This window comes from Berghia stephanieae, chromosome 12 (assembly GCF_034508935.2).
Source record: "Berghia stephanieae isolate SIO BIC M18660-M18661 chromosome 12, UCSD_Bste_1.3, whole genome shotgun sequence".
In the NCBI taxonomy this organism is placed as follows: domain Eukaryota; kingdom Metazoa; phylum Mollusca; class Gastropoda; order Nudibranchia; family Aeolidiidae; genus Berghia; species Berghia stephanieae.
The window spans coordinates 23,075,887-23,088,386 of NC_088371.1; the positions used below are offsets into that span (position 1 = coordinate 23,075,887).

At 37.6% G+C, this 12,500-nt stretch overlaps 2 protein-coding genes across 10 annotated transcripts in view; one reads left to right on the forward strand and one right to left on the reverse strand.

Annotated features, from left to right (window-relative positions):
- Positions 1 to 11,132, reverse strand: part of LOC144957480 (uncharacterized) — an 11,147-nt gene extending 15 nt beyond the window's left edge. The window contains exons 1-6 of one of the 2 annotated variants that reach the window (XM_078888774.1): positions 10,956 to 11,132; positions 7,783 to 7,863; positions 6,917 to 6,989; positions 5,752 to 5,847; positions 4,454 to 4,549; positions 1 to 3,855 (exon numbers count right to left, since the gene is read on the reverse strand). The exon at positions 1 to 3,855 is cut by the window's left edge and continues 15 nt beyond it. In XM_078888774.1, coding sequence (XP_078744900.1) covers positions 1,610 to 3,855; positions 4,454 to 4,549; positions 5,752 to 5,847; positions 6,917 to 6,989; positions 7,783 to 7,863; positions 10,956 to 10,982 — 2,619 coding nt within the window. In that variant the 5' untranslated portion in view covers positions 10,983 to 11,132 and the 3' untranslated portion in view covers positions 1 to 1,609. Of the gene's footprint in view, positions 3,856 to 4,453; positions 4,550 to 5,751; positions 5,848 to 6,916; positions 6,990 to 7,782; positions 8,134 to 10,955 lie in introns of those variants that run through there. The other variant, XM_078888775.1, reaches the window with a different exon arrangement.
- LOC144957479 (dual oxidase 2-like) overlaps positions 1 to 12,500 on the forward strand; it is a 149,821-nt gene that overhangs the window by 49,934 nt on the left and 87,387 nt on the right. The gene's annotated exons all lie outside the window — the stretch shown is intronic.

Below are 12,500 nucleotides of genomic sequence, written 5' to 3' on the forward strand. Positions count from 1 at the left end.
GTTTGTTTATTCATAATCATAGCCAAATAATAATGCCAAATAATGATTAATAAAGATTTGAAGTTGATTCTGGGGAAATTTTAAAATTATCTTATTAAATACAGTGGAAACTCCCAATAACGACATTCTCTGGATAACGACACAAATCTCTAGTCCCTAATCTTATACTTAAATTATGTTCGTAGTGAAAATAAAAACTCTGGATAGCGACATACTCCCAATAAAGACATAATCTTCCAGTCCCAAGCGATGTCGTTATTGGGAGTTTCCACTGTATATACCATGATAATTATCAGAAAAGAGTGAAAAGAGCCATACTATAACTGAGGGAAATATTGAATTCCAATCTTAATTAATTTCAAACGAAAGTCCTATGAGAGCAGGAAGACTCAAAAATTAGTAAGAGTATACATCTTGCTCTCTGAGGTGTAAGAAGGGATGACAAAAATTACTTTTTGCATTATTGATGGGATGCTGCTAGTCTATGCCACATAACTTTTCTGGACGTGTCTTAGTATTCAACGATGGTACCCATTTTTTTCTGGATAGAGAGGGCAGAAACAAAGACAGCTCTCATTGAAGCTAAATTCGGGTCCTAATGAATAGACAGTGCTCTACCGTTTGAGATGCTCGAACCCATATAACGAAAATACAACAAGAAATAGTCCATTCTTGACGATAAAGAAGCATAAACAATTTTTATACATAATGATGATATATGTGGCGGAAAAAACAAAACTTAATAAACTAACAGTGGTTTGAATTGTGTGTTCAAGAGCGCAAGCAAAAACATCTGAGGTGAGACCCTGAAAACCAAAGGAACAGATAGGTAATTTGCTAGCGCACCAGGGCGTATTTTTACAAACACATTAATCATTATTAAACAATTGGTAAAATTGACTCCATTTTAGCAAGTCAATGCATCTAATGTTTTATTGAATAAAATGGTATGCCAGAACGGGGAATGAAAATGTGACTTCTCAATAGTTTGATTAAGCCTAGATCTTAACTCGTCTAATAAGCAAAGATAATGACGTGGAAAAAGATAGAATCACAAAACATCACTTTATACAAGTTAACAAATGTCAAAATAGGAATGTTGGTCTAATTAACAGAAATGATTTTGATAACTATTCTGCAAATTGTTTTGGTTTAAGGACTATTTGGCTAAAATCACTTTCAGTTCATTGATACGAGTATAACGAGACAAAATAAAAAGTAATTTTGAATACTTTTGTGTTCATCTGGTTTTGACATTTTCCACAATATAATGGTCAGAGATAACATTATTATCATCAACAACAAATTGTCCTGTAATTGGACATATTATTATCAGTATCATTATTGAAAAAAAAATATGTTCATGTTTTCATATTGATTTTAAGTTGATGTCAAAAACAACATAGTATTGAAATTTTTATAAAGAGAGAGAGAGCGAGAAAGAAAAGAGAACGAGAGAGAGAGGAGGTCGGAGGAAAAAGTACTGATCACAAATTGCATAAGGTACCAATTAATTGAATTAACAACAAATGTCTGTACATCAAGGCGACAACAAGATAATGCTTAGTTTATGTACTACCGTACATACAATAACATAGGGAACAAATTTCTATACAAATTTCTTTTTTCTAGTTTGAACATTTTTTATGTAATATTTGATTTGTCTCCAGGGTCTGTTTGCTAAGATTGGAGAATTTCTCATAGCATTTTCAATGTTTGCTTTGCCAGGCAATCTTTCTAAAAAGAAAAAATTCCCTAATTCCTTTTCAACAGCTTTTCTTTCTTCCTCAGACCACCCTTTCCTTTCTTTATTCACTACTCTGTTTGTGATTTTCTTTGATTTATGAGATTCTCTAACAGTATCAGCCTCCTGACAGTTTTCAGTGTATGGCATTATCGTCGTACTATCAGGGGTCATGCTGCTACATCCTGTGTCACCGCCTTGAACGCAGTCGTCAAGGTCATCCTCATCAGCACTTAATTCCTCTCCATCAATTGCTTCGTCTTCAGCAAATTCCAGCTCGTCTAGATTCTTTCCCTTACACTTGTCAATTTTTCCTTTCTCCAGTTGCAAGAGAATCTTACTAACTTTAGCAAGTTGCATCGTGTCCTCTGGAAGACGATAGTATTCTTTATGAACAGACTTGTCATGCCCCATGAAGGCAGCCAATGCTTCCAGTTCATTCTCCTTCAAATCAAGCAGCTGACATATTGTTCCAATATGTTTTCTAAGTGCTGTAGATGTCAATAAGTCTGGCTGATCTGCTCCACATGCAGTGGCAAATTTCCTGAGAACATCTGAAGTTCTAAGTACATTTTCACCTTCACCGATAGCACCAAAAACATATGGGTTATTGTTAGCAAGCCCACTGGATTGTCTGAAATCGAGGAGCAAGTCAATACTATCCTTGTGAGATTTGGGTAGAAGAACTGGCACTCGTCTCCCTCGCTTTCCTCTAATTTCTACCCTTTCGAGTTGTTTGGCTAAGTTTCTTTCAAACTTACTCAAACTCTGCAGGATTTCCCCTTGTAGAGATTTTCCTGAAGCCAATCCATTCTGATAGTTTTCAATTTTCATTCTCTGCATCTCACCGCCTCTTCGTCTGTTAAAAAGAACCACCTGTGCTAGAGCAATCTCAGCTAAATTTCTCCACGTATTTGGGTTTGGGTGTTCACGCAATTGTGTTATTGCATCTGTTAACTTGGATTTAATGAAACAATATAAAAGCTGCACATCTTTTGCTAAAGGTAGTCTTCTTGCTGTGTTAAATCTTCTTTTGTGAAGAGTGTGCAGAGCTCTCGATGATATTTGATGTGACCAGTCAGAAGAATAAAGTTTGGTAAATGCTTCAGCCTGTTTCTCTAATAGAGTATCTCCTGATTGCAAAGCCTCTGATTTCAAAATGTCTGCACAGGCTTTTAAGGAATGGCCTAACTTTAAAGCAAGTGAAGGTATTTCATAAATTCCAGTGATGCAATTGTACTTTGCTAAAACTTTGACAACTTTGACAACAGTTGAAAATAACAGGGGGTCAATGCACTGTGTAATATTTTCAATTTCACATTCGTTTTTCATTTCATTCAAAAAACGGCCAATTTCTCTCATTTTTTGTTTTATGTACTGGTATTGATGTGGCTGGTCTAAAAATTTAGAAAAAAGATTTTTCCCATACTGCAAAATGACACTGTCATGGCGACAAAGGAGGGAGATCCTATCGGAACTCATTGTGTTTAAAATCTTTTCTTCAAAATCACTATTATCGTCTTCCTGTTTACTTGAAAGTAAAAGAAAATTTGTATTTTTCTTTGAGCTTTTGGTTTCATTATTGAAGGCAGCACATTTTTTCTTGTGACGCCATAAATCCTTCCTTAGAAAAAGTCCAAAACATTTTTCACAGGTTGTAAAAGCCTCTAAGTTGTCAGTTATTGGTTGCCTTCTAGCCGGAATCAAAAAACCTTTTTTTGCATCTATCACTGTTTTGTTGTGTTTAAAATCCCCACGATGAAGCAATAACTGCAATTCCCTCTTTCTGTCCTTGGTACCTACTTTATGGGCTAAAGCTTTTGCCACTTCAATTTCCCCACTATGTACACTTTCTAAATGCCTAGCCATTTTAGCATAAAGTCTACCACAATACAAACAAGAATGTCGTTTGTCCCATTTTCTTTTACCCCCCGATCCTCCTGGCACCATTTTCTGCACAGTCATGTCATCTGCTTTCTGTGGAAGGTCAGCCTCCTGATCATCGAGCTGTGGGAGAGGGATGATGACAGACTCGCTACCACTTTCTACCTCACTCTCTGCAACACAAACTAGACTTGCAGTTGTAGGACTTCTTTGGTGTTCATTGGGGTCTGAAAATGCAAAAATAAAAAACATGACTTCACTTGCTGTTGTGCAATTCAAAGTACTTATGCATACCATGTAGACCCCAAGTGTGTCGCAATAGCCGAGCGGATAAGCCATTGCACTGTGATATGGGAGATCTGGGTTCGAGTCCCACTTTTGGCCCTGCAATTGAACCTTGGGAGAGGTTATTTGCACACACTGCCGCTGCTCTTACAACGACATATGGTTCACGGAAAACCAAAAAATCATTTCCCCTTCTCGGGGTGAAATATTTCACCAAAAAAAAGTGCTGTCTCAATTTTGTAGGTTAACATGACTGGTTACAACTGACTCATTTGGATAGAATAGTAGACTATCTCAAGGCATTAAAAAAAATCATTCTTCTCTTCATAAAACAATTTGGTAATAACCATGCAATACAACTAATGCTCAAGGCCATACATCTGTGTGACATGTGGGATTGCACCAGTGTTGTCACAGTATAAAATGAGTTACAAACAGGTTTCAAGGGATCAAAGTACGTACTATTATGGGTAAATTAGAGTATATTCCTGCTTATTGTATTTGGATTTTAAATCTAAAGCATCACAGGTTCTTATTTACCTTTGTCATCAGCATCCTCAGGATCGCTGTCTGTTTTGCAGCTAGAAGAACTCTCTCCTGAGCTTTCAGGGACATATTCGTCTTCACTGTCCATTTCTGAAATAAGATTGTAAGAGGGAATGATGCTTGCTTGTATCTTCAAAACAGTTTGTTGGGTTTAATTTTCAGGTTTTTAAGACATTTTTAACACAAAAAAGATATCAATTATCTAACATAATGTACAAGATTCTTCTAACTCAATACAGTGGGCACCGGATTCAACGAGGTCGCATTCAACGAGAAGTCGGATTCAACGAGGGATTCAGAAATCCCCGATTCCCGGCCCTATATTTTCTTAGTAAATAAAAACGCATCCAACGAGCATCCTAGCTCCTAAAGTCGCATTCAACGAGGTCATTTAGGCCAGACCATTGGCTTCAGGCCAGAGCAATGCTACCCACAGAGTGGCACAACTTTCATTTGAACGTCACTGTTTGCTTGCCTCCACAAAACGAACGTCTCATGTTGTCCAATGTGTAGTGCGTGGTTTACAGTAGTACGATGCTACTCAGCCGTGTGTCGTGTAGAATTTTATCTGGTAGGTATTCCTATGTGTAAGGCAAGAGGTGAGTCGGTCATAGACAACATGTAGTCCCTCTATGGAGTGGGTTGGTAGAAATTGTGAGGCGAGGAGAGGATGGGTAGGTGTATTTACTTCGATGAATGAGGAGATGCTGGCAGCAGACATGTGACGTGTAGTGCCATGGTTAGGTCATGCGCAGCTAAGATTTCATCACACAGACTTAGTGTTAATTGTGATGGTCTCAGTTTTGTATGAATAAAGGACAAGGGCTAATCTTATTAATAAAATACATGCATTGAAATGCAAAATTTTTTTTTTTTTTAAATATGTAAATAAATAAAATTTTAAAATGAAAAGAAACAACCCCAGAAGAATCCCGGTGCCGTAATGTGCTCGTCAAGGAAGCTAAATCATAAATCTAACTTTTTCATACTGATTCATTATTTATATTCCTTGTTTAGGACAAAGTCGCATTCAACAAGAGGTCGCATTCAACGAGGTCAGGGGCCCTGTCCCAAAGACCTCGTAGAATGCGACTTCCACTGTAAACAAATTGATACTCAAATTTGTGATATTTTAGTTAATTGTCCAATGCGTCATTCACTATTCCCCAAACAGCAACATTTTTAAAACGGAACATGATGTATCGCATATTTCTTCTGAAGACAGAATTAATTCGGCATTGTATTTGTATCTTTTCTATTTCACTAAAAACACCTCATCACAGGTTATTTACCTTTGTCATCAGTATCCTCTGGATCGCTGTCTGTTTTGCAGCTAGAAGCACTCTCTCTTGGGCCTTCGGGGACATATTCGTCTTCACTGTCCTTTTCTGAAATGACCATGAAAAGTATATATCAAAACATGTGTGCAAAATTGAAATGAAGTTTCTCTTTACTCCAGAGAAGCAAACATCAGATATATTGTAGATGTAATTCTCTAACCATATAGTCTGGTTATGTCTTTGAAAACTAACTTGGTTAGAGAATTAAATCAAGGAGATGAAAGTACAATAATCAAAACTCTTTTCTATAACTGACCCCCACCATCTTCATTTATGTTACAGACTAAATGAAAGAGCAATGCCATCATTCTAAACTCAATATTGTGAGAGGCAGAGGAAGAGAGAGAGAAAGAGAAAAAGAGAGAGATAAAAAGATTATTTCATTTCAAAATGCAGTATCTAAAAGAAAGGATATGATTTCTATGATAAGATTATCAACAATAATTTTTCATCTTTGTTGCAGAGCACTGCTGGTTGTTTGGCCTGGCAGTGAACTTTCTCATTAATGAGGGGAAAATAAGATATTTTTGGCTCACTCTATGACAACCCAGCTGGATTGTCCAAAGTTAATTAAGAACCGATGGAAAGTTGTTAGTGATAGACTATATGAAATGTAATAGTAATACACATTATTAGAAACCAAAATGAGCTACTATTAGGCCTGTAATGACTTACTTTCTTTTTCTTATCTTTAATGTGAGTAAACAGGCATTCAAATACGTAACTCCTTAAAGGACTTCATGCCAATAAGACCAGAGCCTAACCCTGTAGCTCAGAGCTGACTAGTAGCAATTTCTTGTTACGCTTTGGATAGGACACTGGTCTTTTGAAAAGTACTTTACACCCATTTCCAATAGGTCTAATGATATCCAGCTACCCACTTTCTGCTGGATAGGTAGGGGGATTGGAAAAAATTCTAATGTCTTTTTTGCCTGAACCTGGAATCAAACCCGGGATATCTGTGTGATAGGCCACAACTCTATCAACTGATCTCAAGGGACCCTCAATTGAGCATTTGAATGCCATGTAAAAGTTGACAAGCATTCAAGAGGTAATAATATTCCTTTTGGTTTGAGTGGTTAGAAAAGCAAAATGAAAATGATAAAATCAAACTTACTGCAATTACTGCCTATTTCTTCAGGAATTTGTCCACCACGACGAGGAGGCCTTAAGTTCGCACATCTCTGATTCTGGAACAGAAAATATATTAGAATAGAGGATTAGAAGTAGACTTATGCAGCTATATATATGTGCATTCCAATCTGGCATCTCTCAAATGGCTCTACCCAGACTGACAGTCAACCAAAAAAAAAAAGGTACATTGTTACACAAACATAATACTATCATCTGCATTTTTTGCTAAATAGGAGCCTAAAATTTGCCAAAAATAACGTCAAAATGTGCCAAAAGTGCCAAAATTTGCCAAAAAATTGCGGGGCAGAGTTAGACGTGATATGATATTTAACCCCTAAACTCCCCATAATCCTTGAAAAAATGTATGAAAATTAAATGGTTTCCAATTTTTTTCCAACTTTACTTTTAGATAAAATGGTGTTTCAAATGAAATCTATTGCCCGTTATATCCTGACAAATAATATAATTAATTCCAGCTAAAAGTGAAAAAGAAATCACAAGAAAACGTTTTTTCAGAAGAAAAAAAATGTCAAAAATCGGAAAATTTGCCAAACTTGCCAATTTTGTGAAATTTGCGGAAGGGCCCGGAATTTGCGGCCGCAAAATATGCAGATGACAGATAATAGCATTAAACTATGAGCATACTTAAGAACGACAACTCAGAGCAAAAAAGGATCTTGTTTTAAACTAAAGCATAAACCTAGCCGAGTCATCTCAGCCAATTAGAAAAGGCTTCGGTCATAATACATATTCCATGAATCAAACAAAGCAGGTCTTTGAATAGATAATTATTAATTAATCAATGACTAGAAAACTATGTAACCTTCATATCATTAACAATGTAGTTACCTCAGTCTTGTCTTTTGCTTTCTTTATCATCCCAGAATCGGAAAGTAAAGAAAAAACTTCATTTGCAGTTTTCAACGGTTTCTGAAAAAAAGAAACAATACAAATACATAAACTTTTATCAAAGAAAAAAAAATGTAGTGAGTGGTTGACTTTAGCCATGTAAAAAACATTTATTATACTCCAATTTGGAGGCTTGCATTTTAAAAACTCATCCCTCGTCAATTACAACAGTGGCAATTACAAATAAGTAAACCAACTAAGTAACCAGAAGAAATTAAAAACACATAGATCAGCAGATGAATCATAAATGATTCAAAGTCTACGTAGCCAAGAACTGTCAGTGTCTTAGTCTTAGTGTAGGCTACCCAGCCTACTGCAGACTGCATAGGAATTGTTAATTTTTTTTTTCTTTTGATATTAGGGTTTGCAACAAGTAAAGGCATGTTTTAGAAGGTACTTTGATACCTGCATGACTCAAAAAGGGGCACCTGAAATAGGGCCTGTGGCTGTGACCTTATTTTTTATTTTTTGATAGCTTCTTCTTTCTTTCTTATTTATAAATATGGATTTTCACGATGTTTGTGTCACATGCAGCTAGGCTTAGAAACTTGACAGGCCAGTCAGCGCCGATCACAAGTCTGACGTCATGGGGATTTCCTTGGCTGCTGGAAATGTCAAGTTCGCGACCAGCGTGTCCAAGATTTCGAGCGTGTCCTTTCAGACTGGGGATTTCATTCGGCATCGTGTGTAGTTTGTGTGTGTGTGTGCATGACTTTTTTCGTTTTCTTTTCAAAACGGGGCCTGATAGATATGGATGCCAAGTTGGATTATTGAAACCCAAAGTTCCCGTATTTTTTTTGTTTGTCGCCTCTTGCTTTTCGTTTTATACTAGGAGTTTGTGTATACTTCTTCACCTGAGTCGCACCGCAACTATTATTTTATACAGCTGCCATTTTTGGAATTTTCATTAAAAGGCAGCAGTTGTGACGCTTAGTTGCGACTGAATCGTATCGTTCTTGCGGCTGTTTTCAAAACTGCTTTTTCACACCATTTCATAAAGAAGCAGGAGTGAGTCGCAACACAACTATTACTTTTTATACAGCTGCCATTTTTGGAATTTTCAATAAAAGCGCAGCAGTTGTGATTTTTTTTGACAACGGCTTCCTTTTACGGCTTTAATTTCACATAACCGCATCTGACTATAGTCATTCTCCCGACACGCTTTTTTTTTGCTGTATATGAAAATAGTAAAAATAGCAGCTATAAAAGGAGAGATTGTTGCGATCCGATGGCGTAATTGTAAAGCAACTCCTGCTTTATTGGGAAATGGTGTGAAAAAAGCAGCTTTGAAAACAACTGCAGGAACGATGTGACTCACTCGCGACTAAGTATCATAACTGCTGCGCTTTTATTGAAAATTCAAAAAATGGCAGCTGTGTGCAAGTAATTGTTGCGGTGCGATTCACTCCTGCTTTTTAGTGAAATGGTGTGAAAAAATCAGCGTTGAAAACAGCCGCAAGAACGATATGACTGTCGCAACTAAGCATCACAACTACTGCCTTTTTAGTGAAAATTCCAAAAATGGCAGCTGTATAAAAATTATAGTTGCGATGCAACTCATGTGCTATTTAACGGCTTAGTCGTATCACAACTGCTACTCTTTATGTGAAAATGGCGCAAACAGCAGCTATAAAAAGCAGCATTTGCGATGCTACCTGGGCACGCCTTCGCATCGCGAAATGGATCTTCTCTAAAATCGCTGTCAACCCCCGCATCCCCCCCCCCCTCAAATCACCAAGTTTTCATCATTTGACAATGAAATTGCGAAAATTGCAACACAAGAGTGATATTAAATCCGACCAAATTAATTGTGCGTGAAGATTTTTTTTTACATATCAGAATTGTGAAACTTGGCATTAAAATCGCCAATTTGTCCTATATGGCAGGAAACCATTACATGTCATTACACACGTCATTAGTCATTACCATAGCACACATAGGTTTCGCTAAGGTCATTACACTACACATCTCACTCAACTGCCTTCATGCGCCACGAGTGAGAGGCGCCGGGTGAATGGGGTACCCCATAATATGTCTGTGAATTAGCATTGCCTCTGTCGGTGGGGATTCCATGGCATCCCATGACGTCACACAGAAATTAAGCAGCCAATCAGCAACGATCAAATATTGCGATCAGCGCTGATTGGCCTGTCAAGTTTCTACGCCTAGCTGCATGTGTTTGTGTCATTGTATTTAGTTTGCAATCAGTAGTCCATTGGTGTATGTTTTGTATAAATTGTAAGTGATTGAATAATAGCATTGAGGATGAAACAGGAATATTTCAATTGATAACTGAGGTCAATTATAAAGCTTGTCCCTTTTTATTAATTATTAACATCATGACACTAAACTTAAAAATCTTATTCGATGATGTATCATAAATGTCATGTCCCAATTTCATCCGGCATCAGAAATCAGACCATCCCTGCAGCAAGCATGCATACCCCTGACGCCATTCATTCTTTCCTATATTTCATTACAATGTGACGGAAATAGATAAAAGTGGAGAATGCACACGATTTTTTTTAGTGATACTGAAACTGATATTGATGTTAATGTAAATCGAATTTCGAGAAATTTAAGATAGGTACCAGATTTTGTTTTTGTACTAACTTTATTTCTACAGCATGGAATTTAAGTGGTATCACTGTTCTTGTGTTGCAATACCTTTCCAATGACGTATGTCTTGGTCTTGATTAATTTTGAATTATTTTTTTTTGTCAAGTTCAAAGTCCGGTAGCACTGCTCACTGCACTGATGTGGGGAGAGAAATATCGACCCAAGAACATCGTGAATTGACTGGGAACCGCAACACTGCGATATTACTATTACCTGAATTTAAACTCTAAAAATAATAATAAGAGAAGGCAGCCCTCATTGCTAAGAATTTAACGCGGAAATCTTAACAATCGCCGATGCCGATAGCATAGCCATAGCGCAGAGCTCTAACTCTAGGCTGATGAAGTCGTAATTTAGTGATTTGTTTAGTTAGATTGGTAAGAGTAAGAATCCAAAAAATAATTTTAAGAGATCCGATCCCGAACAATTAAAACTAGACTTGCTTTTTATCCATATCAATAACTAATTAAAAGTGGGAAAAAAATATTTCTTACCCCTTTTTTACGTTGAAAAGTCCACATCTTCGCCTGTCAGTACAGTGTCAGCCGAGCGCAGCCATTGCAGACAAAAACTTCCGGTTGGCGTCTACCGTTTCAAACTCTTTTTCAGAAGAGCGGTACAAGACGCACACCAACGCAATTCAATATTTTCACACACCGTAAATTGTGTAAAATCCACACACACGTTTCAAGTAAAACGTCATTATGGGGACTTCGATGAAATTTGGTGAAATGGTTCAGGGCGTCAAAATGATGGTTTTAAACCAATACCATTATGGGGACCCGAGTGTAAGGCCCCACAATGACAAGGGGTCCTCAGAACGTTGGTGTGTAACCAGGTATTGGTCCCCATAAGTAATGCCATACAAGAACACACACACACAGAGAGAGAGAGAGAGTGTGTGTGTGTGTGAGAGAGAGAGTGTGTGTGTGTGAGAGAGAGAGAGAGAAAGAGTGTGTGTGTGTGTGAGAGAGTGTGTGTGTGTGTGTGTGTGTGAGAGAGAGAGAGAGAGAGAGAGAGAGAGAGAGAGAGAGAGAGAGAAACAGAAAAATAACTAGGTAGACACATAGATGGACAGACAGGTAGACAGACATTTAGATAGACACATTGACAGACATGTTCATAGATAGGCAAATAGACACCAAAAAAAAACCAAACAACTTGAGCTTTTATATAGCGCAATATCCACTAAACGTGCTCAAAGCGCTTTACAAGGGGCCTCTGGCCAACAGCAACACTAAACACGGAGGAGGAGAAAACATGACACCTGTTAGGCGATATTACATTCCTTTGGGACAGAGACATCGCTGTTAACGGCCCTGTACTCATTTTACACCTGAGTACGCTGAGAGGATGTGAGTAAAGAGCTTTTTCCAAGGACTCAACTATGCGCCGAGCGAGACTCAAACACATGACCTTCCGATCCGAAAGCGAGTGTCTTACCACAATACCACATAGCCGCACAATAATAAAGAACTAAGTGACGCCAGTTTCGTTCCTTTTATACCATAGCAATCTAGAGAGTATAGATAGAATGCGCTTGGCCAAGGAGTTCACAACATTGCCATCCGGAAGTATAACGGACCAACACACAAACTCTGTGTAACCATGAACTTTTATAGTCTGGTTAATACAGTTTAGTGAGAACAACTCACAAACGCGGATGGCAAAAACAATAACAAAGGCCTGAGTGACGTCATCTGCATAATATCTATAGATATCATTGTTTTATACTCAACACTATGTTTACCGACTTGACACGAGAAACCCCAAGCACGTAAGTAGCCTCTTAGTTTCGTGTCTCGATACGTGATCATCTCAGTCTCGGATATCAGAAAAACCCAGGTGATATCCAGCTGTATGGGGGGAAGAAGGGCCCTTGTTTTGGTTTGGTCGTGATCATAGCAATCTGGAGTGTATAGATAGCATTGGTCGTGATAGAATTATTAACGCCAGCTGGGTCTACTGCTCATTCAATGGGAAATCAATGACTAATATTACGCCGTTTGTTGTTGTTGTTCTTCTTGTTTTTACTGTTG